We start from the raw sequence: 26,851 nt of genomic DNA, 5'->3' as shown, positions 1-26,851 counted from the left end.
GACCTATATGGGAAAAGAATCTAAAAAGGAGTAGATATATGTCTATATATAACTGATTCACTTTGCTGTACACCTGAAACTAACACAACTATACTCCAATAAAAATTAATTTTTAAAAAATGGCCTGGCCCATCCAACTCCAAGCTCTCACCACCACTCGGCCAGGCCTGGAGAAATGACAGAACAGATCATGTCCTTCTCCTCTCGGGGAGAAAACTACAGAGGAGAAGGCTGTTGAGATTGTCCTTGCAGGGCCCTCATGACATGGAAGTATGAGGAAAAAACTGTTTCTCTAAGAACCATGAAATCAGCAGACCAGATGAACTCCAGACCGTAAGGCTCTTAGGAGATTAATCAGTAGCAAAATTGCACAAATGCTGTAGAATATTTAAACGTAGAGAACACAGCAATACAGGAACTACTGAAAGGAGCCAGGAGTTGGTCCTGTCAGGTTAAGGAGAGACAAGATACACATTCCTACACATGTAAATTTCCCTTTTTTATTTAGAATTTGTTTAGTTCATCTATTTGCTTGATGTTTTAAACTTTTTTTTTTTTTTTTTGCGGTACGCGGGCCTCTCGCTATTGTGGCCTCTCCCGTTGCAGAGCACAGGCTCCGGACGCGCAGGCTCAGCGGCCGTGGCTCACGGGCCCAGCCGCTCCACGGCATGTGGGATCTTCCCAGACCAGGGCACGAACCTGTGTCCCCTGCATCGGCAGGCAGACTCTCAACCACTGCACCACCAGGGAAGCCTCACACCTTAAACTTTTTAAAAACACTTTTTTAATGTTTTGATACTTTCAGCTCCCAAATATTAAAAAGTCATGCATAATCAGTGTCTACGTTGTTACAAAAACAAGAAGATCCAGGGTTTCACAGATGGTACTGATGGGGGCTGGGGGGCAACCATCCAACAGGCCCTCCTTGAGTCTGTACCCCCAGACCTCCTATGATGGACATGTCACAATGTGTTCTAGAAGTTTCTTTCCTAAATCTGCTTGTCTTTAACTATGAAAGGAACATTTCTAGGTGCTCTTATATACAAGTTTGACATAAATCCCAATTCCAGGAAGCTATTCTGTCCACGGTGCTCTGCAGCCAGGTGGCACGGAGAAGATGGGGATGCTGGTCAACTTCAAAACGCTTTTCTCTCTGGGTCTGCAGCCATCCTCCTGAGCAGACCTAGCCCATGAGAGCTGTACAGCAGGGAGCAATTCCCACACACACAGCTTGTGTGGTTCCTCCTTCCATGACCTCACAGCCAGTTTAATGCAAAATCAGAGGCTGACCCTCCAGATGCTGCCCCGTCTCCCTGCCAGGACGCTAAGTGAGGCTGGGCACCAGGGAGGGAGTGGCTAGGAATGGACAGGATGGAAATAACAGCTCTGTTCCTGGGAGGTCACCTGTGTGGAGGTGAAGGAGGAATATCTATAATTTATGGCATGTAGACTAACCCTCTCCCTTCAAAGAAGGCTGGAGGCCACTCCCCTCCCAGCAACCATCCTGGACTGGGGTCCCCAGCCTGAACCAGGCTTGCCTGACTCCAATACCACCGAACATGCCGGGGCGGGGCCAGGAGCACAGGCCACCACTGTGTGTCCCCAGAGTTCTTATCTTGGAACCTCAACAAAGGACTCCTGCCCCACAGGCCTAATCTCTGCAGTTGACCCCAGAAAGAGGGAACTCAGCTCAGTCCCAGACACAGCCAGTTGCATAAACACTCGGCCAGAAGTTTCCCTCAGTGTTATCTGTAACAGGCGGGATTACAGTTCATAATCAAGCCCCAGATCACGTGGCCAAAAGAGCATCGCAATACAAGAAGGTACCATCTGTCATACTCAGGTCACATCCCTGGTCCCCTCTCAAACTCAAGGTCCTGAACCTCCTCTCACAAACCCTAACAAGCCTTCCAGCCAAAAGAAAAGGGGGAGTTAAGGGTGTAAGCAGATCTGTTTCACAGGAGCCCCAAGGATTGGTTACAGAGAGAGGGTCATTCCTTCTACTCAGCCTCCGCCCGCTTGGGAGAAATGAAAAGAAATCGTATGGACACTGCCTCACCCAAGAGAACTCCAGTTCCAAAGACGCTTTACAGTTCCATGGTCACCGCATTTTTTAAATTTCCCTTTCTGTTTTTTTCTCTGTCAGCTTTGTAGGGGGCAGGTGGAAAGGGCAGGGCCCTTCACCACAGGAAAAGTGTGCTGATGTCTTCAAAAGGAAATCTCGTCAATGAAATTTTACTTTTCCTCTTGGCAAGGGGTATTGCAAAGATCCACACATTTTTCTGAATATCATACATGACACTAGGAACTCCTCAAGGGGCGTGTCTAAGACTACTCTTAGGCAAGAACATCTCCTCTGCAGCTGGTATTCACAGCGCCCCCGTGATGCTGGAAAATGTGAAATGGAACAGATCCACGGTCTGAACCACATACCTTGTAATTCACTGCTTCCCTCCCTCCACAGCAGGTACCCCCACATTACCAAAGGAGTGATTCATCCTCTCCTTGGCTTCATCCACCTGGCCTGGGCTCCTGGCTTCCCCTGTTTCCTTAGCGTGAATCCATAACTTCCAGTGTCCTTTGGGTGACTGTATACCTTCAAGATATTTAATTAACACAACTTTCGTTCACTATCAGCCGCAGTGAATTGTGAATCCCTAGTGGGCAAGAATATTACATTTCTGCATCCTCTAATCTAAAATTTTATATGTTATTTATATTTTATTTATAAACATATTTACATTTCTGCATCCTCCGATCTAAAACTTCCTGATTCACAGGTTGTGCATTTTAGAAACTGATTTGGTTGTCACCTTAAGTGTGACTTTGTAGCTGGAGAAACAGGTAGCCGTTCTTCCTTCCTCCACTCTGGAAACAGGTAGGGAAATCCATGTGCCTCAAATTGCTCACCCAGAAAACAAGATCATTCCAGAGTGCCTGAACCTGTTAATGGAAAATCTGGAAAGCTGCTGAAATAGTGATGGCAAGAGGTTACACTTCCCCTAGGTGAAAGCCATGTTTCTCATCAAGTCAGGCAGATCCAGAAGAGTTACTAGCCTGTGCAGAGTGAAACATCAACCATCAATACAGAGAAAGTAAACGTGAACTGCCCACTTGCAGTGATCTGTGATCTGTCTTCTTTTCTAAATGCTGTATGACTCCTTTCAGCAGCACAGTGTATACATTAAAATGTATCACTCCATCTTCAATGTAGCAATCTCTGGCAGATCCCACTGGTCATATTCCCAACACCCATTACCCCTTGTACCTTTGCTGGCAGAGCCCTGCTTTCACAAGCCTAACAGTGGTGAGTATATTCCTGTGCCAATGGTTGGTTTAGATGTGGTCACATGAACCATCCCTGGGCAATAAGATATTAGGGAAGTCTGTTAAATGCCCTGGAAAAGATTTTACCCCCAGGAAGAGAATGGTTTGAGCAGAACACTGATTTTATCTACCCATCCTTTCTGCTTAGATACTGACATGCGATAACAAGGTTAGGGCGGCTGTAGTCATCTTGCACCAAAGAGGGAAAGCTAGAGAGAGCCACCAAGAAGCTGCCCTGACATTACCGAGCCATTAATTCAATCCCATAACTGGAGCCAATCCATACAGACGTGCAGGTGGTACCCAGTACGTCGGCACTCCCGCGGTTTGTGCAATCCAGTCTGTGCAGCCATACGTGGCCTGCCCTGTGAGCTAGATCCACAAACCTGATTCTATACATCTGAATCCACACATCTATGTGATATGGGAGATAATAACCATCCACTTAGTTCAAATCACGCTTAGTTAGGAATAGTGCTACTTGCAGCCCAGAGATCCTAAAACCCTGTGCACTGGAGTGGGGTGGAGATCTCACTGCTAGCTGTGGCTCCCCTACTCAGCACCTCTGGGAGCCTGGCCTCATGACCTAACCTCTTGGATCTCAGCATGCCCTTTTACAAAGTAGGGGAATCACTGAGGTCTCAAATGTTGTCAACCTGTGTCACACAGAGCCATAGTCAGTTCCTCCGGCATGTGTACCATGGTTTCTGTATCTCTCTCTATCCAACATCTGACCACAGCAGTTGCTACAGAACACGTATGTGTTCCTCTCTGCCACAAATGACTACTCTGCTGATGAAGAATCACAACCTCCCCTCACCCTCAAGTCCTCCTCCTGGCTGAAAATGCTGCCATGTAAAGAAACTGCAAAGCAGGAGGACGGCCAGAGCAGTGATGCAGACACTGATATCCCTTATAGAGCCTGGGCTCTTTTTAATAAATACACTGCTGACGTCGTAAGTTGTCAAAGACCATGCTCCCACCCTGGCTGGTTGCCGATGTAACCTGGCTCTGCCACTGCTGACATAATGGATTCTGCCCGGATGAGCAACTAGGCAGCCTTCACAAATCCCCATCCACTTAGCGAGCAACTGACTTAACACAGGTGCTTCCATTAAGTAAGATATTTCTGCTTAGTTACTCTATAACCACCTATGCAGGACTCAAGCACTCTTCACAGAATCTGGCGGGCTTGCGGAATGCGATGGTGATGGCTGCGGGAGGAGAGCTGGTTCCTGTATTTTAAGCGAGAGCAGAGATTTTGTGATCCAGGATTTCGCTGCTCTGGCTGTGGGAGGATGTGCTCCCACTGAGGAGAAAGCAGCAATCTCCAGGACCAGGGTGCAAGCTGGTGCTACAGAGCTCCACACACAGCCAGGAAGGGTCAGGATCTCACAACATGGGCACATTGTGGGTATTCTTTGTGATGCAATTCCCTTAAAATATCCTCCAAAAATATCCTCCATCACTAGTGAAGTTTATAAAAAAGCATGGCCACAATTGTGTGAGCTGTGCTTTGGAGATTAACAAGGAACCGAGTCCCGAGAAGTCAAGAGCGACAGCGTAGGGAAACGATGGCAAGAGAACTAGAGGTGTGTCACTCCAAACCGTTTGTTCTAGGTGTGGCATCATGGTGCCCTCTGAACAAAGTGGCTAGAAAGGAATCTAGAGGGTACCTCAACCATACCCCTCCTTTATAAAAGCGTTTTTTGAAATTGAAATATAATTCACACACCCTAAAATTCATCCATTTAAATAATAAAATTCAGCAGGTTTTAGCATATTCGCAAAGCTGCGCCACAATCACCATTATCCAATCCAGAACGTTTTCATCACCCGACGACGACACCCCACAGCCAGTGGCAGTCACTCTCCATTTCCACCCCCATCCCAACCCCTGTCTGTGGCACAACTAATCCACTTTCTATCCTGGCCATTTCATATAAATGGAGTCATACAATATGTGATCTTCTGTGACTGACTGCTCTCACTGAGCAAAATGTTTTCAAGGGCTTCCCTGGTGGCGCAGCGGTTGAGAGTCCGCCTGCCAATGCAGGGGATACGGGTTCGTGCCCCGGTCCGGGAAGAACCCACATGCCGCAGAGCGGCAGAGCGGCTGGGCCCGTGAGCCATGGCCACTGAGCCTGCGTGTCCGGAGCCTGTGCTCCGCAACGGGAGAGGCCACAACAGTGAGAGGCCCGCGTACCGCAAAAAAAAAAACTGTTTTCAAGATTCACTCATGCCCCAGCAGGAATCAGTACTGCGTTGCTTTGTACGGCTGAATTACATTCCATTGTACGGATATGCATTTAATTTATCCATTGAGCAGTTGCTGGACATTTGGTTGTTTCCACTCTGGGGCTATTATGAATGATGCTGCTATGAACATTCATGCACAAGTTTCACGTGGTCATGTTTTCTTTTTTTTTTTTTTTTTTTTGCGGTACGCGGGCCTCTCACTGGTGTGGCCTCTCCCGTTGCAGAGCACAGGCGCAGGCCCAGCGGCCATGGCTCACGGGCCCAGCCGCTCCGCGGCATGTGGGATCTTCCCAGACCAGGGCACGAACCCGTGTCCCCTGCATCGGCAGGCGGACTCTCAACCACTGCGCCACCAGGGAAGCCCATGTTTTCAATTTAAGCTTTCTATTTTGAAATAATTCTAGATTCACAGGAGGTTGCAAAAATAGTACTGAGAAGTCCTGTGTAACCTTCACCCAGTTTCTTCCAGTGGTTACACTGACTTAATTTATTAACTTAACTTTATTAACTAGTAAAGCTGACATTGGTATAATGTGCATATACAGATCCACCTCCTCTTTTGTAAAACCAAGGTTCAGAAACTCCGAAACTTGCCCAAGGTCCCAGAGCAGTTACGCCTGACCTGCTGACTCTAGCAACTTTTCACCAGTACCGCCTCTCTATTTCAGATGGCCCATGCCCACCACCTGCCCTCCCCTCTCCCCAGCAAAAGAATAAAAACAAACTTTTCTAAGCTATCCTTTTCTACCCTTAGCATCGCTCCCCTGCTGCCGAAGTTCTGGTCAGACAGCTAGTTTGAGTGTTCCCATAAAAGGAGGAACACGGAAAAGAAAACACGAAAAAGATTAATCATTGTTTTTAAATGGTTTGTCTTTTTGGAACTAGCTAGAGGTGGTGGCTGCACAATACCGTGAACGTACTAAGTGCCACTGAATTGTTCTCTTTCAAACGGTTCCTTTTATGTTGTGTGAATTTCACCTTAACAAGGAAAATAAATGATTTGTCAACATTTCTTTGAGACTTTTTCCTTTTCCCATACTTAGGATCCTCTGGCTTAGTACTGAAAAAATTTCCTCTTCTTAACTCTCATCCTGAAGATCATGCACAGTAAATATGCCAGTTGGCCTTCTCTGTAATTTGCCGGTATCTATTCAGAGAAGATTCTATCCAGATCATTTATCTTTAAGAGGCAAAAAAAAAAAACCCCACAAAAAACAGACGAAAAACCCTATTTAACGTACATCTGTTTTGGTGAATTTACACATGTACCCTGGAGATGTTTTAGTTTAGCCCTGTAAAAGTATTAAAAATGGTTTGAGGTTAAGGATAAAGGCAGAAGCCACATTACATAATGGGGGTGGGTGGGCGATTTATAGCCCTGGAAATCCTAAAGAATATACCCAAAAGAATTCACAGTTCCGGAATTCTCTTCCCCTTACCTCTTCAGATGACACTCAGTCTAAGACATTTAATTGTGGAGTCTTCTGTCTTTGCTCTGCTGGTTAAATGCAAAGGGAGTAACTGGAGAAGAGTGGAAGTCTGGAGACCTCCTCTTAACCTCTATGGACCTCAGTCCTCTCATCTTTAAAGTGAGGGGACTGGACTACCGATCTCCATCCTTCCTGCCTCTGACCCTCTCTGTGACTTTACTGTGCTTTTGGGTCTGGCCCTCAGTCCACACAACTGAGCAGGAACAGGTGAGGTGAGGTAACTGGGATTCTTTAGGGAACAGTTTAGCAGCCTCAATATTCACCCCATCCCAACCTGCTGTACCATTGCTCAGGAGAGAAACTCAGAAAGAATATAAAAGAAAAAGCCCAAGGTTAACCCTCTATTAAAACTACATACCAAAAAGATAAATAACATAATAAAATACAATGGGGTATGTAAATGGCCTATCATGTGTTCTCATCTTTTCACAGGGAAAATTGCGAACTCCTATCACAAAATTAGGGCGAAAGGCAACTTTCTATAATGAAAATACTTTTTCTAACAGATGTGATTACAAGAAGGGAGGTGGGGGGGGGGGGGGGGCGGGCAGGATAGAGGGAAGAGGGGAGGTAGAGCAAAGAAGCAGCATGGAATTCTTAAAATTCCTGGGCTCTGCCACACAGAGTTACGGCCAAACATGCACACTTCTGTTCCCTTCGCTCTTTATCTCTGGCCCAAGTTCTTCATGGTAGTGACTTTAGAAAAAGGCTCTCCCTGCCTCACTGAGTTACTTTACTCACATTACCTACAAAGGTGGCATAAATAAGACCTCATAAGAAACCCCGCTTCAAAATGATCTGCAACCCCAATATGTTTCAACAGCTTTCATCTTCAAGAGAGAAACCACAGTTGGCTGCTTCTAGCACCGAGCTAGGTTGGTATAGTGTTATGTAACTGACTTTAGAATCTTGAATATTTCCAGGCACAGAAACAGAAAATGGTGGACAACACTGGCAAAGACTGCTACTTGCCCCTCAATAACTATGTTTCATTTGTCTCTTAAAATAGGACTCTCTCCCTCCCTCTCTCTCTCTCTCTCTCTCTCTCTCTCTCTCTCTCTCTAAGGTGGGTGCACAGCCACATGGAATAGAGGCTACATTTTCCAGTCCACCTTCCAGAAAGGCCTTGTGATTATACCCCTAGCCAATGGGATATAATTGGTGGTTGCTAGAAAATTTTTAACAATCAGTCCTCTTTGGGAGAGAGGGGAGTGATGGGGAAGCCCTAGTTTGCAGTGTTTGCCAATTTCCAAGGTATAAATATATTCCCACCACGGCTAATTTCAAGCTTCTACCTGGATGACACTGAACACGGACTTGGGAAGAGCGGCAGCTCTCACAAGTTGGTACCAACAGGCTCCAGCACATCACTGGCTGTAATAAAGTGTTATATGTAATTTCTGGGAAATATCCTTAAAGAAGGAGGCAAGGGGCTTCCCTGGTGGCGCAGTGGTTGAGAGTCCGCTTGCCGATGCAGGAGACGCGGGTTTGTGTCCCGGCCTGAGAGGATCCCACATGCCGCGGAGCGGCTGGGCCCGTGAGCCGTGGCCGCTGAGCCTGCGCGTCCGGAGCCTGTGCTCCGCTCCGGACGGGAGAGGCCACAACAGTGAGAGGCCCGCGTATCGCAAAAAAAAAAAAAAAAAAGAAGGAGGCAAGTCTTAATGGCTGGGGGCGTGCCCTTCCCCCTTCATCCTCCCTGCTGGCCAGAATGTACATATGACTGGTGAAGTCCAGCCATCAGATTGGACCATAAGGAAGAATAACAGAGTCACAATAGAGAAGCCTTGGTCTCTGATGATTAACAGCTGCTAAGCTGGCCTGAGATTGCTTAACCGCAGGCTTCATTTACATGACAATTGCAAGAAAGAGGAAAAGTTGTATCTTGCAAATGCAACCGATATTTGGAGTCTTCCCATTCACAGTAAAATCTATCCCAACCACGGGCATCATGCATGCTAAATGAGATAAGTAAAGGATTCAGATTTGAAACAACAAAAAAATGTCTGAACCTTTGTGGGAGGGACAAAGAGAACAGCCAAAGGGGGAAGGGACTTGAAAAGGAGGTTCTCACCTCTCTCCACCTGAGCCCCTCCTCTCTGACCTACAGACCCCTACAGAGAATTAGCAAGCCTCGGCCAGAAGGGCTTCCTCCTGGTACACGAGGGCCACAGCTCCCGGATCCACAGTGGGGGCTCAGGGAGGACTCCCCGACTAAGGGCGGTCCAGATCCTCTGCCAGAGAAGGACAGACTGTTCTCACACCTCTTTCTTCCACGGCATTTCCCCAGGCAGAGAGGAGAAATGGGAAATGTATGAGGTTATTTGGGGTAGACTGAGTTGACTCCGAGGCAGCGATAGGCAGGTTAGTGCATTCCGCCTTTCTGGGGTTTTTACCTAAAATACATTTATTGCTCAGGCAGGGGCTGGCCTGTTACGATCTTTGGATTGCACCGTGGGTTTCAGACAAATGTAGAATGACTCACATAAAGGTAGGTAAAATTTATTATTACACGTGAACTCCTCCTAAAAGTTAATATCTAAATGAAGATAATATTGTCGCAAGTATATTCTTAGCCACTTTCAAAACACTCTTTCTGAAATCTCTAGGGAGCGAGTCTGCACGCGTCACACAAGCAGTTCAGCGATGCCGAGTGTCTAGGGCATCACTGTACCCACCCTGGGAGGGTCCTGCAGGGACAGTCTCCATTCACTGTATACCTGCAGTTTCCGCTTGTACCTTGATGGTACTTCCATCTCTTGACAACGTCAGACTCAGGAACCTTTGTGCCATCAGCATGATGTTCAGTGCTTCCTCACCACCCACACCCACCTCCCTCCAAAGGCTAGTGATGCTGAGAACCCGACGCGGGTTGATGGTGGGAGCGGGGGACAGGAGGAAAGGGTGGGGAGCAGCCAGACCAAGTCAGCAAGAAGAGAGGAGGTAGCCTGGCTGAGGCACATACAGATGATGAATACCTGTGCAGGAAGAGGCTCTGAGAGCAACCAAATAAAGCACGGCTAATTCTAAGATAAAAAGCAGGCAATGACGGAAGCCTGCGCGCCTAGAGCCCGTGCTCCGCAACAAGAGAAGCCACCGCCATGAGAAGCCTGCACGCCGCAACGAAGAGTAGCCCCCGCTCGCTGCAACTAGAGAAAGCCCGTGCGCAGCAATGAAGACCGAACGCAGCCAAAAATAAATAAATAAAAATTAAAAAAAAAAAAAAAACAGGCAAGAACAAAAGTTCCAGTCACGTCCCATCAAGAATCCTGACAGTATCTCACATTTACAGGGCCAAGGATTTTTTAAAAATCTTTGCAGATACCTGCTACAATTATTTAGGGTATAATCATTAGCACTGTGAAGTCAAACATCCACCCCTGGATGGACCCACCCAGGTTCACATCCTGGCTCTGACATTTACCAGTTCTAACAAACTATATATGTTTGCCTGGCCTCAGTTTCTCAATTTAAAAAATGGAGATCATCGACCATACTTTGCAGGGTGGTTGTAAAAAGTTAGAGAGAGGGCTTCCCTGGTGGCGCAGTGGTTGAGAGTCCGCCTGCCGATGCAGGGGACACGGGTTCGTGCCCCGGTCCGGGAAGATCCCACATGCCGCGGAGCGGCTAGGCCCGTGAGCCATGGCCACTGAGCCTGCGCCTCCGGAGCCTGTGCTCCGCAACGGGAGAGGCCACACAAGTGAGAGGCCCGCGTACCGAAAAAAAGAAAAAAAAAAAAAGTTAGAATTGATAAAAAGCACGCATGCCAAAGGTCTGCATAAAGCAATATCCTACAGATGAGAGCTATATAAATTTTGGTTAGAAAAGAATATATATGGTTGCTGTGGATATGCAATCAAAACTTGAAATCGATTAGTTTGATGGCATAGTTTTAAATTATAAAAAGTACAAACTGAAATGAACCAACATTATTACATAATCTACACCTCAATAATCTGGGCCCCTGACAGAGAAAACTTAGGTGAATTCAGACAAAATCTAGCACTGCTCCTCCAGCTCTGTTCTGTAAACTGTCTCCATTTTCACACCTCCGTCTGCTGCCCCCATTTCTGCACCCACCAAAAAGCACCTCTATTCTCTTGGATAAGAGGGGGAATTCTGCCATTTTCCTTTTTAATGGAGGCCTCACAGCTGCAGATCACCCTTCTCATCCCACTGGACAACTGGCCAAATTCTAAAGTACAGCTTAAAACTTTGTGAAATAAGTCCACCTCTGTAAAATAAGTTGACGTGCTAAGAAGTCTGTCTTTGGCAACTCAATCCCTAAGGGGTTAAATGGACACCAAATTTTTCTAAAAACGAAACTGCCTTTTGTAGTCAGAAAATGTGTATCTAAGCAAGCTGTTCACTTCCCTCAAATGTAATTCTGAATAAAAGGAAGAGAGCTGCTTCTGAAATCCAATATTCAAGTGAAACAGAAAAGATCCTCATGAGGGAGCAGTTTAGAAGATGTATGGGAAGGTATGGGAACCATGCCACGGAAGGAGGCTGTGAGCTGATTAACAGGGCGTATGAATTAATTCTTCAGTAACAACAACTTAGAGAAGATGAACGTGAGTTAAAAATGTCCTGACTTGGGACTAGCATGGCACATCATCAAGACTGTCTGCAATCTTTTGAGCCAACTAATTATGCAACTTCTAAACTATATTTGTAGTCTGTTTACTTCAAGTGTCATAGAAATAACTCCTAGGCATATTTATTTATGCACAAAAGATATGGAATCTTCCTGAGTGAATATATTTTACACTGGGGTACATGTTTTGAATCAACTTAGCTAAAACTAAAACGGAGAAGTAAAACAGAAGAAAACAAACTCACTTGTCAAACTCATCAAAGAGATCACAACTCTGCAGTTTTGAAAGAGCAAGTCGAAAGTATTCGGCTAGAAAACAAATGGAGTATTAGGAATGAAAGCAATCATGACTTCTTAGGTACACAGTAAACCACCTTATCCACTGCCCTCCCCCAAACCCACTTCAAACTGGCATGGCCACCTGTGATTTATTCTGTGGTGAAAATTCATGTTACAACGGCAGTTAGCCAGCACTACTTAACAGGCACACTCAAGATGGTAAATGCTCTAAGGACATTCTCCAAAAACCCCAGAAAAATAAGATGCTTAATCTAAAAACAATCATAAGCAAAAATTAATCATATCAGATGACTGTGAAACTGACATTGGTATAGAAATCAATATTCTGCAACTTTAAACCTATTAGATTATCAAACTCTCTGCAATGTATTTTAAACACACACACACACACTCACACACACACACTCACACACACACACCCAGGATCGGCTGAATAAGAAAAGTCTAACTCAGGAAACTATAGGCTTGTCACCTCCTAGGCTTTCAGGTTCTCTCAAAATCTAGAATATAAAATTGTGCAAGGCAAAGCAGCTGTTAACAAGCAGAGGGAAAATCGTTTCATCATTAGTAAATGGAGTAATCCTCTCTAAATTTAGCAAAAATAAAATATCCTCTGATTAAATTAAAAGATTGACCAAGGACCTAGAATGTGCTGATGACATAAAATAAAACTCATAGGTAAAGAGGTGAAATGGGAAATAGGGAGGAAGTTAACCCATAGGGTTGTCTTACTAATTCTGAATTGGAATAAAGTAAGGCATTGGAACTCATGAATAATATGGTGGCAAAACAAAAGTGAAAAGCAGTTTCTCAAAAACAAAAAAGTCTACCTTTTTTCATTCTTTTATTCCACACTGACTCAAAATGAATGGGGATTTATGTATTAAAATTTAATTCCTTTCACCCAATCCCCAAATCATATCCTTAGGAATCATTATGAAACAGAAAGATTAAAACGCCTTAAAATTATATAAACATGTGATTCACATCAAACACCACTCATATTAATAGAGCAGGGTAAGAATAATATTACTGACCTGATGTTCTTATCCCATAGGGCAAATCAAACTTATCGCTACCATAGAAGGAAGCAGTATTTTTAAAATCAGCTGCACACAGAAAAGGGTGAAACTGATGAAACCTGGAAGAAAAGGATAAAGAATGATTTTCCCAAATGTGTATAATATTTGCATGTTTTTAAAATCACAACTGTAAATAACTGTAGTATGTCATTCCTATTGTATTAACTATACATGAATGTATAATTATTTTTAAGATTCTTTAAAAATCATCTTAAAGGGCTTCCCTGGTGGCACAGTGGTTGAGAGTCCGCCTGCCAATGGAGGGGACACGGGTCCGTGCCCCGGTCCGGGAAGATCCCACATGCCGCGGAGCGGCTGGGCCCGTGAGCCATGGCTGCTGAGCCTGCGCGTCTGGAGCCTGTGCTCCGCAACGGGAGAGGCCACAACAGTGAGAGGCCTGCGTACCGCAAAAAAAAAAAAAAAAATCATCTTAAACACTATTTAAATATCACCTAGAATGGGATGTGCACTGGAACTACACACCCGGAAGGGAAACGCCTTCCAAGTAGTAAAACCAAAATTATGTAACAGCTTTGGGTGGGGAGTGGGGGGGGGCGCAAAATTTAAAAACCAGCAAACACCAGTGACAGCCATCTACGGGAAGAGACAAAGGAAGAAATAAGGGAAAGTAAAAGTACAGATGCTGATTCACTCCCAGAAGAAAAGGTACCATAAAGCTGTTGTCAGCTGTGAAAATAAAAACACACTGAAAGTTAGAGGTAGCTAGAACTGAACTCTTCCCTAAGGTCATTAAATTAAAATTTACTCAAGAACAAAAACTACGGATACTTGTCTTCTTGTTGCCTGTCCTGCCCCCCTGCTCCACTCGGGTACTCTCTCAGACAACAATGTTTGATGAGGCACCTCTGTTTTTTCCCTCACTTTTAGCTCCTGGCACAGAGTAGGCAGACAACATACATTTAAGAAATGACTGAATGAATTTCAACTCCAAACTAATTCTTTATGGGACCATTATGATTTAGAAAGAAATAAGTTTTTTTTAATTAAAGAGAAGGAACAGGGACTTCCCTTGTGGTCCAGTGGTTAAGACTTCACCTTCCAATGCAGGGGGTGCGGGTTCAATTCCTGGTCAGGGAGCTAAGATCCCACATGCCTCCGGGCCAAAAAACCAAAACATAAAACAGAAGCAGTGTTGTAACAAATTCAATAAAGACTTTGAAAACGTCCACATCAAGATAAAAGCGGGGGGGGGGCTTCCTTGGTGACGCAGAGGTTGAGAACCTTCCCGCTAATGCAAGGGACACGGGTTCGAGCCCTGGTCTGGGAAGATCCCACATGCCGCGGAGCAACTAGGCCCGTGAGCCACAACTACTGAGCCTGCGCGTCTGAAGCTTGTGCTCCGCAACAACAGGGGCTGCGATAGTGAGAGGTCCGTGCACCGCGATGAAGAGTGGCCCCCGCTTGCCACAACTAGAGAAAGCCCTCGCACAGAAACGAAGACCCGACACAGACAAAAAAATAAATAAATAAATGTGGGGTTTAAAAAAAAAAAAAAAGAGAGAGAGATAAGGAAGAGGTAAAGCACATATTAAAATGCCATTTCCACCTACCAGGACTAGGTACTGCAGAGCAAGTCAAGCTAACCCTTATCCCATCCCCAACACATGGCCCCTTCTCTCCGGCCTTATCAGTTTTGTTCTTCCTTAGTAGAAAGACTGCAGGTGGAGATCAGAGCGCCCCTGAGTTTCAGAGGCTGCATGACAAAATGAAAATAAACAGCAGTAGAGTAGGGACAAATTAGCTTCAGCTTGATCCTGGCTTTGCTACCCAGGAACCACTAACCTTGGCAAGTCACAGGAGCGCAAGATCTTTAGAGCTGAGCTAAGAACTTATACCATATTCAGACTAAGCAAAGAGGTGAGAAACTAGCCCTTCCTACTCGAGAAGGGCGTGTGTGCTAGATTCAGTTGTGACAAGTGTTAGCAGCCTCAGGGGTCCAGCCAACTTCAAAAGGTCATTATCTGTATCAGGGTTAATCCCTAAGCTTAGCATCTGCTCTGGGAAGAGGAAGTGTCAGGTCACCTGACTTAAGGTTGAGAGGAGATTCAAGATCTTCCCAGGCTTCCTTGGGAAAGTAAACCACAGATGACTTTGCACCTTGAGGTGAAAGCAATAAAGGACTCTATTCTTCGGAGTTGGTGGGAGTGATAATGATGGTAACTGATGATTAACGTCTACTGCCAGTCAGACCTTGTACTAGGTGACTTACATTTTATTTCTAAATGAAATAACTGTTAAGCACTGTGGCAAAGAATGTGGCCTGCCATTTCAGTAAACAAAGGATGTTGAAGCCCATCAAGCCTTGGCTACTGCAGCCGCCCCCCAACTGTGCACCCTGAGGGGAATTTAGAAGGAAGGAAAACAGGATACTGGCCCCAGATCGCTGAGGTGCGTATCAAAGGAATAATTCCAATAATACAGTTTCTTGCATCTTCCCACACATAGAAAAGGGGTAAATTCATTATCTTGAGATGTCTGTTTTTTCTTTAATTAGCAGTAATCTTTTTTTTTTTATTTATTTATTTTATTTATTTTTGGCTGTGTTGGGTCTTCGTTGCTGCACATGGGCTTTCTCTAGTTGCAGTGAGCAGGGGCTACTCTTCGTTGCAGGCTTCTCATTGCAGTGGCTTCTCTTGTTGCGGAGCATGGGCTCTACAGCGCAGGCGCAGTAGCTGTGGCTCATGGGCTCAGTAGTTGTGGCTCGTGGGCTCTAGAGCGCAGGCTCAGTAGTTGTGGCGCGCAGGCTCAGTAGTTGCGGTGCACGGGTTTAGTTGCTCCATGGCATGTGGGATCTTCCCGGACCAGGGCTTGAAGCCATGTCCCCTGCGTTGGCAGGCAGATTCTTAACCACTGCGCCACCAGGGAAGTCCAGCAGTAATCTTTTGATGTTCGACTCCCTGTTTTTTTGTTCCCCAAAACTCCTACAAATCCTGGCTCCTTCCTCTTTGGAACAGTCCCTCAGAGCTATCTGAGAGGCTGTATCCCAGGCTTAAGTCCTCAGTAACATCCCAAATAAAACATAATTCTCAACTTTTAGGTTGTGCTTTTTTTTTTAGTCGATAACTCCATGTCTCACACAGAGTAGGGGCTCAATAAGTATCTGCCTTATCTGTAATAATTATATATTACATCGTATTATGTTACAGTATGTTATATTACATTATAATGATCATCTTTGCTGTTGTTACTCCTACAAAAGCCTGGAAAGGAAGGTAAATTCTACTAACCAATTTAGACTGTGGAAAAAAAAAATGTGGCCTGCCGTTCCAGTAAACAAAGGATGTTGAGGCCAGCAAGCCTTCAGCCCACTGCAGCCGCCCCAGATGGTACCCCCCGAGGGGGATACACGGTGGAGAAAGACAAGATGCTGCCCCTAGACAGTTAAGGTGCATATCAAAACGAATAATTTCAATAAGCCCAGACTCCTGCATCTTCCTGTTCATAGAGAAGCACTAAAATCATTAACTTGAGATGTCTGCTGTTTTGTGATTAGCAGTCATCTTTTGATACCTGACTGTTAAGGGAAACACTGACTGAAACCGCCTGCCCTGACCAGGCAAAGACAGTAACAATTTACATGAGTTATTTTACGACAGGAAGTCCTGGTAAGGAACACGGAACTAATGAGCCACCACCAACCGGAAGAATTCGGGAAAGGTCAAAAAGACAGAGGAGACGCCAGTCCACGTGTCCTACCAACCTCCCAGTATCCTCCTCGCTGGAATCCATCTTGGCTGAGTGGTGCGTGCACCACGAGAAAGGACCCTGAGTCCGAATGACTGGCCAGAGACAATCCGGAAACTAACCCCATTACCGTAAAACCCGAGACTGCGAGCCACATGGCAGAGCAATCCTCCTGGGTTCCCTTACCCTGTTGCTCTCCGCCCGGCGCCCCTTTGCAATAACGTCTCTTGCTTTGTCAGCACGTGTGTCTCCTCAGACAATACATTTCAGAGTGTTACACAACAGCTCACTCTAGGACCCTGGAAGGGGTCTCCCTTCCTGCAACATGACTACATGTCTGTCTTTTTCAGCAAAAACTCCAATATTTCCTTCCTTACCTCTTTGGAACTGTTCCTCAGAGCTATCTGACAGGCTGCCATCCCAGGCTACAGTCCTCCGTAAGGTCCCCAAATAAAACATTCTCAACTTTTAGGCTGTGCTTTTTTTTTTTTTTTCTTCAGTCGACGAGACAAAGAAACCGAAGCTATAAAAAGTGAAGTAACTATTATCTGGAGTCACTAACCCATACCTGACAAAGATGAAACCACACCCAAGCTCAATGCTAAGGAAACGTGTCCTCTTCATAGTACTGCAGGTAACTCCGCCAGGTTTCCCAGCAGAGCTTCTCCTAATGGCTACTGCAAAGGAGGGAGCTCTGCCTCCAGGGAATACTATTCACTGACAAATGTGCAGACTTACACACCTGCTGAGCAATCTTTCATAAATACTCTAACCCCTTTGGGTTTTCTCAGAAAGAAAATGCCTTTTCTCTCGAAAGCTGAAGAGTACTTTGATTCTAGAGTAGCACTTTGAAGCTGCAGTCTGCAACCCACGGGTGGCTCATGAAGTCAATTTTGCGAGTCATGGTCAGCTCATTTTTAAAAAGTGAATAGAACAGGATACAGGGTATCTGGAGTAGGAAAGGTAAAAATTCTTTCTTTTTTATTATAAATATGTATGGATACTAAGTTCCAAAGCAAAATGTATTTCTTACTATGGGGTCATGGTTAAAAAAAAAAAAAACAAGTTTAACATCACTCTTCTAGTTTTGCAGTGATCCTAACTGGACACACACCCACAGATTGACTACAAGCAGCCGTGGCACACCTGTAGTCAGATGTAAAAATATTTTATGTATCTAAAGTTTTCCAGAAGGGTGGCTGATTTTTAAAGGGACCTGTAGCCCCAAAAGGTTAAGAACCAGTCATGGAGAGATACAGTAATACGATAAAAGAAAATAAGAAAAGACACTGTTAATTTTAGATCCTTAAAAGATAAAATGCTGAAAAGCTTGTATGTGTTTTACACGCTTCAACATGCCCAGACCCGACTGTCATTGATTTCTATTAATCTGGAAGCATTTGACCAGCACTCTATCAAAGCAGTGGTGACAAAGAAAAAGAATGTTTATGGATGGAAGAGTAAATTCTCTACAAGTCCTGACAACCATAATGAACAATTATTATCTACGTTCTATGTAGTTCATTAAAAGTCTGTGAAAGGAAAATATCTACTGTAAACTTTAACCTAGAAGTTAAATAAAAATAACAAGGGTGGAAAATAACATGGGAACAAGGGTAGGGAAAGAAAACCCTAAAAGGACAGTGCACTCTTTTATGATCAAACACAAACAGACCTCTCTAATCTCACCTGTGTGAAAAGAATACTGGTCTGACTGAGTTCTTCAATGCCTTTTCTTAAAATATATGCAGAGTTCTGACTAAAAGCACAAAAAGACACAGAATAGTCAAGCTCTTCCTTAAATGTAGGATAACCATATTATGTACTTACACTGCTAAGATTTGCATGAAAAAAAGCAAACAAGTGTGGAGAATGATTACAAACACATTTTGAACATTTTGTGTGCCACGGTTTCTTTTGTATTTTTACCTCAGGAGAGAGGCAAAAGCTGGCTTTGATAAACAAGGCTGGATCTTATTTCTCTTCTTCATTTCCACAGGTGGCACCCTATGAGACAAAAATAGCGTCAGTCAGAAACCAGAACTAGGAAGACGGCCCAAAGGGAAGAAAATGCTCTGGGAGCCCACGCGGTGCCACCAGTGAGAGGCTTCTCAGGCAGGGAAAAGAAACGCTCACCGCAGCCCCTGACGTATGACAGAAGCTTCTCCTAAGTCCTGGACACATTTGAGGATTCATGGATGCAAAGCGAGAGACTGGAAAAGGCTGAGGTGACGAGTGACCCAGAAGGGTCCAAGAGCAGTGACTCAAAGGACCCTTTGAGAAGAACTGGGATCATCACACTGTGGAAGCCAAGACCAGACTCACAGTTTAGAAGTTCCTAAAAGCCTGAAAAATGCACACGGCTATGTAGGTCCTCCGTGCCACACACGGGGACACCCATGGGCATCAAACGCCACAGAGACACTGCCCCGAGCAGGTTCCGTAGCCCCTGCCCGTGCCCCGGGGACGCCCCAAATCCCACCATTTAGAGTCACAAATCTAACTCCCCTCTATTCTTGGCACAGGTCAGGCGCTTGTGTGTCCCCTGAATGGAGCACTTGTCTCCACAATTTCAAAGCGTATTGTGATACAAGACAGAGCACAACAATGAAAACAAATGAAGGGGACAGGGGGCAGCAGGACCCAGACTCAGCCAGGAAAGAGCAAACAGCCTAATATAAAAAACCATTAAAAAAAAAAAACAAAAAAAAAAACAAAAAAACCATTAAAGGGCTTCCCTGGTGGCGCAGTGGTTGAGAGTCCGCCTGTCGATGCAGGGGACACAGGTTCGTGCCCCGGTCCGGGAAGATCCCACATGCCGCGGAGCGGCTGGGCCCGTGAGCCATGGCCGCTGAGCCTGCGCGTCCGGAGCCTGTGCTCCGCAACGGGAGAGGCCACAACAGTGAGAGGCCCGCGTACCGCAAAAAAAAAAAAAAACTATTAATGATCATCAGTTGTGTGGAGAATTAATCTAAAAAAGAAAACGAATCAATTTTCTTCTGCAATCACAGGATTCAAAGAGAAACAGCCTAAACCCTTCATGGATTGACTCAATTTTAAACTTTTTTTGGTACAAAATCCACAGTTAAAACTGCTAGCTTTCTGAACTCTGAGGCCAGATGCAGAGAATCATCTTTTGTAAATACCCCAAATGGCAAAAAAAAAAAAAAATCTAGATTTATATGTGAGGAAGGTACATAAATATGGTGGGCCAGCACACCAAGCCACAAAAACCAAATTATAGTCAGAGGACAAAATAAAGTATAAGATATTACTTGGTTTCTAAGGTTATTAAACCAGAAAACAAACTATTTGGGGATATTGTGAAGACTGTGGGTGTTTTTTCTTAAAAAAAGACAATTCCTTGTCTTAAACAGTTTTTAAGGAAGCAAGTTCCGAGGTAATTTCCAGCTCTGAGGTAATTACCAGCATCCAAGGTAATTTCACGATACTTTCTGTGTCTGGAGTAATGTGTTAGCTTAGGAGTGACATGAACGTTCCTCAAATTCTGATGACAAGAAAAAAGTGCTGAATTTGGACCCTTTTCATTGTCTTCTTTATCATTTCCCCTGTGACCAAGAATAGGATTTGCAGGGAATTTAGCAATCTAGTAAACGTCGTGCTTTCTTTTCTGTTCTTGTCTTCCATTACTAAGTACAGGACAGAGACAAAAGTGGCAGAGATGGAGGGAGAGATGCCTGCAGTAGGATCCTCATGTGGTATATAATCAGACTTCTAAGATCTATGGCTCATTATTTAAGTCCAAAACCTCAAAACTTGTGTCCAAACCGACCCACCTGGCATTGGGTTTTTTCAGTGACCGTAAAGAGCATTACAATGATTTGCCTAACTTCCTTCCATAAAGAGCATTACAATCAACCAGTGATGAAGTTAAATGCAGAAGCATCATTTTTTTAATCTAGCAAAACAAAACAAAACCTAAAAACATGATCTAGGATCTACTATTCAAACACTGGCAAAAAGTACCGAACTTTTGTCTAAGACAGGAAGTTTTTATGTGGTTTATTTTGACATCCTATACTCACCACTCATTCAGGATTTAAAGGTCATCAAAACTTGATTCCTCACCAAAGGACTGACAATAGGAAATAGGATACCTCTAGACTAACAGTTGTCCTCCAGGATTACATTATACATTTATAAGCTAAGTGATTTGGGTTTTCCAACCCGTTGTCCATGTCAGTTTTTCTGCTCTGGTCATTTGCATTAAGATGAAGAATTTTTTTAAACATTTATAATACATAGTAGCAATTTCTGAGCAAAACTCTGGGAAACTCAAGCAAAGGAATTTCCAAAAGTACCAGACTTCTGAATTCTGAGTTTTGAAAATATATTTTGAGGAGAAATAGACATAGTCTAATTTGATGCCTTTAGTGTTTTTGAATCACCCATCCTCAGGGTTGAAAAATTGTTTTGTATAACTGAGGGTACTGTTGGTTCAAACTATGTTAGTTTACAGTTTGTTGCAAACATTGTAGAATACAGCAACATATATATTAACATTTTCTCTATCTTTATTATAGAAAATATCTTAGAATGTTCTTGATAGAGTAGCACGGTAACGATGGTCTCACACTTGGTGTGAATGGTAGTTTAGCAAAGCATAGCTCAAGGATTTGCAAAGTTAGGAAGAGGGACAAGAGAGCCTCTCTCCCCACCCCCATCTAAATATGAAATTTGGTAAATTAGAATACTTTGTAAAAACAAATTCATATTAATTACCATTATGTACGAGATGTTTTGTTTTTAACCACATTGAAGAGAATCGGGAAAGATTTTTTCCTTAATGTTTCTCCCGAGTGTAGTACTATAACAAAAACTTAATGCTACGAAACATTTTATATGTACCTTTGAGTAGGCAATTTAATCTAGATTATCTAATTTTCTTCCCATGATAACTAATCTGTTTTTAGTATCAGCAACATTTGGCAAGTTTATTTTTTTAGATATAAACTGTGGTTCATCTGTTCACTTTTCTAGAAAAAAATCATTCTCATGAGAAAAAGCATAAATTAACAAGAAAGGAGAGTGACTCGATTTGCTTTTAGAAAAAGAAATGCTTAATCAGCTCTCCTGTATTTGGACTTATGCAGGTGTTAAGAAATTTAGGGAGGTATAAAGGGTTGAATGACCACAGTGCTCTTTTTTTGTTGTTGTTAATCTAACAGACCAGCCTTAACTGTGGGCCCGAATCCTAAAAGGACAGTTGCCACAGTGGGACGCAAGGAAATGTTTGGTTGGCAGATGAGTACCAGTGACAGCCAAGTGGAGGGACATACTTGCATGGTCAGTTTATTCTCTAATTCCAATAAGTTCTTTGCTTTCAGAAGCAAGAAAACATTTCCTCTCCCCTCCCCCTACCCCACCCCCTTTTTTTAAACATACCACAAGGAAAGTACAAACAGTTGCGCTACCTCAAACCCTTTGTGACACTTGTAGAAATCAGTAGATTTTAGATTAGACAGAATCATTTTTTTAATCTCTTGATTTGTTTTCCTTTGGTTCGAAAAGTGTTATACTCAATTGACTCTAGGAAAATTTTGTATGTGGTAGCATAGCTTTAATTTATCCTATTACAGTGCTGTTCTGAATTTTCTTTTGGTTTTTAAAAAACAAAACCTGTTGCTTAGAAGCCATGAACTGTTTTACTTCACTTCAACTTGTCAAAATGTCCTTGTTTGAAAAAATGATCATTTGGGTTCACTCAGGAAATGCATGTCAGGAAGCTTGTATTATAAGTTGACGAGTTGTGATGTATCAGTAACTGCTGTTACTCCTTTTTCAAAGAAATATAATTGATTTTGAAGTTTTCTAGATTGTCACATGCTTTGTGATGAATGCAAGGAAATCAAGTCCTGTGTGGTATTTATTCTAGTCATTTCTATTCAGGCTATAAACTATAGCTAATTTTTTATTTGCAATTAATTCATTCAAACTAAGTACTTTTCAAAATAGAAAAAAAAAGGAAAAATGATAAAAATCTTATTATAGAAGTTTTCTCTTTAATAAAACTACCTGTGCCTCTTCAAATTTTATATGTGACATTTCAAGTCGAAGTCATTTCAAATTGCACATACATCATTATTCACCAAATATTTTTAAACAAAAGGAACCATATGTAGTGTCTACATTTTATCGAAAGTCTCTTATCCAAGCATTTTAGACTCTAAGAATCAAGTGCCACTGAGTCTAAGAATTACTCCATCAATTCAAAAAGATGAATTATATAAATAAGAATGTGATGCCCCAAAGACGGTCAACACCACTGCTTCACTGAAAAGTCAATAAAAAGATGTTGTTGTTTATCAATATTTAAACTGTTAGATGTAATGTATAAGATACTAGAATGGTAAAACTCCAATTTATAATGGAAAAGCTAGAAAAGGTTCAAAGCGTTACAGGGTTTGTTTTTTGTTTTTTTTAATAGGTCCCTCTAATACCATTTGCAGGCCTATGTGAAACACCAGTTTGGTAGTCATTTTTAAACAGCAAAAATAAAACTTACCCATAGGCATTTGTTCCCCACAATATACAATGCAGCACATAATAGAGGAAGACAGCACTCAGGAAGATGGCCACAAGGTACCCTCTCATGGCTGGCCCACCTGAAACACAGGGGATGAAGGCCAAGGGAAAGACAAGATCATTATACAGGTGATTTACACAATGGCTTACATGCAAGCATTAGTGAATAAACATACAGAGAGAAGAGTATAAGAAACTGACATCAGCCTGTTATTTTGGAAACACCTACTAAATTTTCAGAAGGTGAATATTTTTTCTGTCTCTCTTCATCCTCTTTAATCAACACAACATGATTCATGTTTAGACCAATACCTTCCCATGTCAGATAGGAAAAAAATTCATTCAGAACAAAATTTTACACATCTATTTCAAATCCAAAACTTTTTTCAGAAATATTAAAAAATACCTATTTTCTCTATCTCAAGAGAAAATGAATATATGCCTTAAGATGTAAACAAACATTTTGTTTTGTCATTGCTCGAAATGACTTTTAAATGCTATTTATGCTACAAGTCATTTTCTCATTTTAAAAAACTGGGGGAAAAAAGCTACTAAAAAGTATTTCCGACAACCTCAATTTTTTTTTTAATTAACTAATTTATTTATTTATTTTTGTCTGCTTTGGGTCTTCATTGCTGCTCACGGGCTTTCCCTAGCTGCAGTGCGCGGGCTTCTCACTGCAGTGGCTTCTCTTGTTGCCGAGCATGGGCTCTAGGCATGCAGGCTTCAGTAGCTAGCTGTGGTGCGTGGGCTCAGTAGTTGTCTCGCGGGCTCTAGAGCACAGGCTCAGTAGTTGTGGTGCACAGGCTTAGTTGCTCCGTGACATGTGGGATCTTCCCGGACCAGGGCTCAAACCCGTGTCCCCTGCATTGGCAGCTGGATTCTTAACCACTGTGCCACCAGGGAAGTCCTCCCACATCCTCACTTTTTACACACTTTTAGGTACACCATATCACAGCACAGGTAAATGTAGCTAATTATTTGCTTGTTTTTATACTAAATGGACAGTATAGTTCACTGCACATTTATAGACAGACACAAACCTGGACACCATCCTCTCTAGAGTATAAATGCAAAAAACAAAAAAAAAACCCTTTACAAAATATATTTTTTATAGCCTAAAACATTTTTAGTTCCCACTTCTGCTTCAAAGGCAGAAATGAGTATGTCCTCACTTCTACATGTAATTAAATGCAAAAGACAAATTTAATATATGTTTCTATGCTAGATCTTCTATTTCAATGCATGTTGCTTAAACAGATATACTATTTCTTTGCATCTCTTATCAAGTTTCTGGTCCATCTAGATACTTGAATGTACCACTCGGCTCACTCCTGTCCGTCTCTATTAACCTCAATTGAGTCTCTAGGGCTTGGAAAAGTGTATTGAAACAAGAACACTCCAGTCTGATTCTTATGCCGACCCAAACTACAGTTTGAGAATCACTGCTCTAGGATTCTCAAGAGAACCATCGAGGAATGTACTGAAATACGGAGACCATAACAGATGTTACGATAATGACCCCACTCCATGAGAGCAGGATTTGTCAATCACTTTATTTGCATTTGTTTATCTACTTCTAACAATACATGTCACACAGAAGATGTTACGTGGATAATCGTTGAATGTAGTTACAGATCTCATAACCAGCTCCCTAAGCGGTATGAATTCTAGGAATTGATAAAATGGAGATAAAGTTTATAGTCACAGACTGCTGAAATAACACCCTATTACTCACACCCTTGTTCTTCCCCACCCTATTTTGGATTTCAGTAAATCCATTTTGGTTTTCCTCCATAGTTCTATTGAGTGCCCTGGAGCAGTGATCCTCAAACTTCAGTATGCTTAAGAATCAAACTGGAGGATTCCTATTTCAATGCACATTCTTGAGCCCCAGGGCAACCATAATAGCATTGCTTATAAAAACAAAACAAAAACCCTATGGCATGACACTTGAAAATGGTCAGATTCTTATTTTTAGACTCTCTAATGCTTTTTCAAACCTAAAGAGGCTTGTTTTTCCAACAACCAGTTAGAAAAAAGCATATTCAGCAATAATTCTACAAACATCATTCTATTCTCTAAGCACAAAAACCCGGTGGGTATCTCAGTCAATATCACATGGCTCCAAGAAAGAAACATGCTTACACACACATGGTTCAAGATGGACCCGGCCTGCCCGGCCTCTCTCCACCCAGTGACCTCTAGGCTCAGCTGCAGACACACCCCGGTGCCCATCTGTAGGCTCAGCTCCACCCCAACCTCTGAGCCTGATCCTGGCCCAAAGGAAAGGGAGCCTGAGAAGCCTCCAGCGGCAGCTCAACAGTTTGGTCAGGTTCCTACTGATCCCACACTTGGACATGTCATTCACCTGGCCTGAGTTCCCGTTGCCGGGTCCCTGAATTACATCCTAGTTTTCCAAGGTCTTCATTCTTCTCTCTCTCAGCTACCCCAGCAGCTCAGCAAGCAAACATCCAATCCTAAGTAACCAGGATCCTACATCGTGTACTCATCCACTCTATCCCTCGATACCCTCTGCTTCCCCAGTGACAGAGGTCTTGCTCTGCTGCTGTTCGGTCTCCTCTCTCATCCAGCATACCTCTGCTCAACAAAAATACTCGATAACTTGCATCTTTGTGCAAAATAGACAAGGACACCCAATCTGGCTCCACACAGCCCTGTGGGCACATAGCTTGGCATGGGCAGGATTTCAACCACAACTTGCCTCTCAGCCAGGTGCCCCTGTTCAAGGTTCACCTCCACAATCTTACCAGGTGGCCCTGCTCTCAGCCTGTGTCCATTCAACCCTGGGGGAGACTCTTCTTCATTCAGGTCTCCACCAGACCTCAGCTCACACTGACACATACTTGAGACTGTCTGAACTTGGCAACAGATCTTACATCCGGCCTTCCTTCCTCTTCGTATTTACTGCTCAGCTTATGACTCTTCTCTGCAATCACATGCCCCTGTGAGCATGAACTGCAGCTCTACCTATGCATTAATGTCTAAGTCTCTTAGTCCAGACCCACGGGTCCCCTAAGCCTCCTAGATCTAGCCGTCTCCATAGAGCCCAAACCTTAAAGAAGACACACAGGACCTCGCAGCAATGGATGGAAAGGCCTCAGTCCTCTTTAAGTCAGTTATTACCCCTCTTTCAAGTAATGATCCTTATCATTAATGGTATGATCCAAATGTGTCCAGAAGCCTCATTTATATACTAAGGACCTCCACCCTCTGGTGCTGATGATCATATAAACAATAGCACACTTTATTAAGTACTTACAAAATGCCCAGCACTGCACTAAGCCCTTTTCACATACGATGATGAAAACAGGGGTGCTATCATCCCCACTCAAAAGATCTTTCTGGGTTTTTATATTGTATATTATGGGAAACTTCTAAATTATACATTCTGGAGAACTATGATCACTGTATTTTTTAACTATAACAGCATGAACTTAATATAGTTACTTAATACCTTGTTAAGCAAGGGAATGATACACATTAAAGTAGGCACTGATTAAAATATACTTAGAAACATTAAAATA

At 43.2% G+C, this 26,851-nt stretch overlaps 1 protein-coding gene across 15 annotated transcripts in view; it reads right to left on the bottom strand.

Moving 5' to 3' along the window:
- The window catches only part of ST3GAL6 (ST3 beta-galactoside alpha-2,3-sialyltransferase 6), a 95,296-nt gene that overhangs the window by 13,661 nt on the left and 54,784 nt on the right, over positions 1-26,851 (bottom strand). For 11 of the 15 annotated variants that reach the window (XM_024759272.1, XM_024759275.1, XM_024759277.1 and 8 more), the window contains 4 exons: positions 23,284-23,383; positions 18,687-18,764; positions 13,008-13,111; positions 11,916-11,979 (listed from right to left, as the gene is read on the bottom strand). In XM_024759272.1, coding sequence (XP_024615040.1) covers positions 11,916-11,979; positions 13,008-13,111; positions 18,687-18,764; positions 23,284-23,372 — 335 coding nt within the window. In that variant the 5' untranslated portion in view covers positions 23,373-23,383. Of the gene's footprint in view, positions 1-2,482; positions 2,498-11,915; positions 11,980-13,007; positions 13,112-18,686; positions 18,765-23,283; positions 23,384-26,074; positions 26,170-26,851 lie in introns of those variants that run through there. The other 4 variants (XM_024759267.1, XM_024759280.1, XM_024759281.1 and 1 more) reach the window with 2 other exon arrangements.

This window comes from Neophocaena asiaeorientalis, unplaced genomic scaffold (genome assembly GCF_003031525.2).
Source record: "Neophocaena asiaeorientalis asiaeorientalis breed wild unplaced genomic scaffold, Neophocaena_asiaeorientalis_V1.1 scaffold197, whole genome shotgun sequence".
Lineage (NCBI taxonomy): Eukaryota > Metazoa > Chordata > Mammalia > Artiodactyla > Phocoenidae > Neophocaena > Neophocaena asiaeorientalis.
This window is presented reverse-complemented; position numbering and strand designations above follow the sequence as displayed.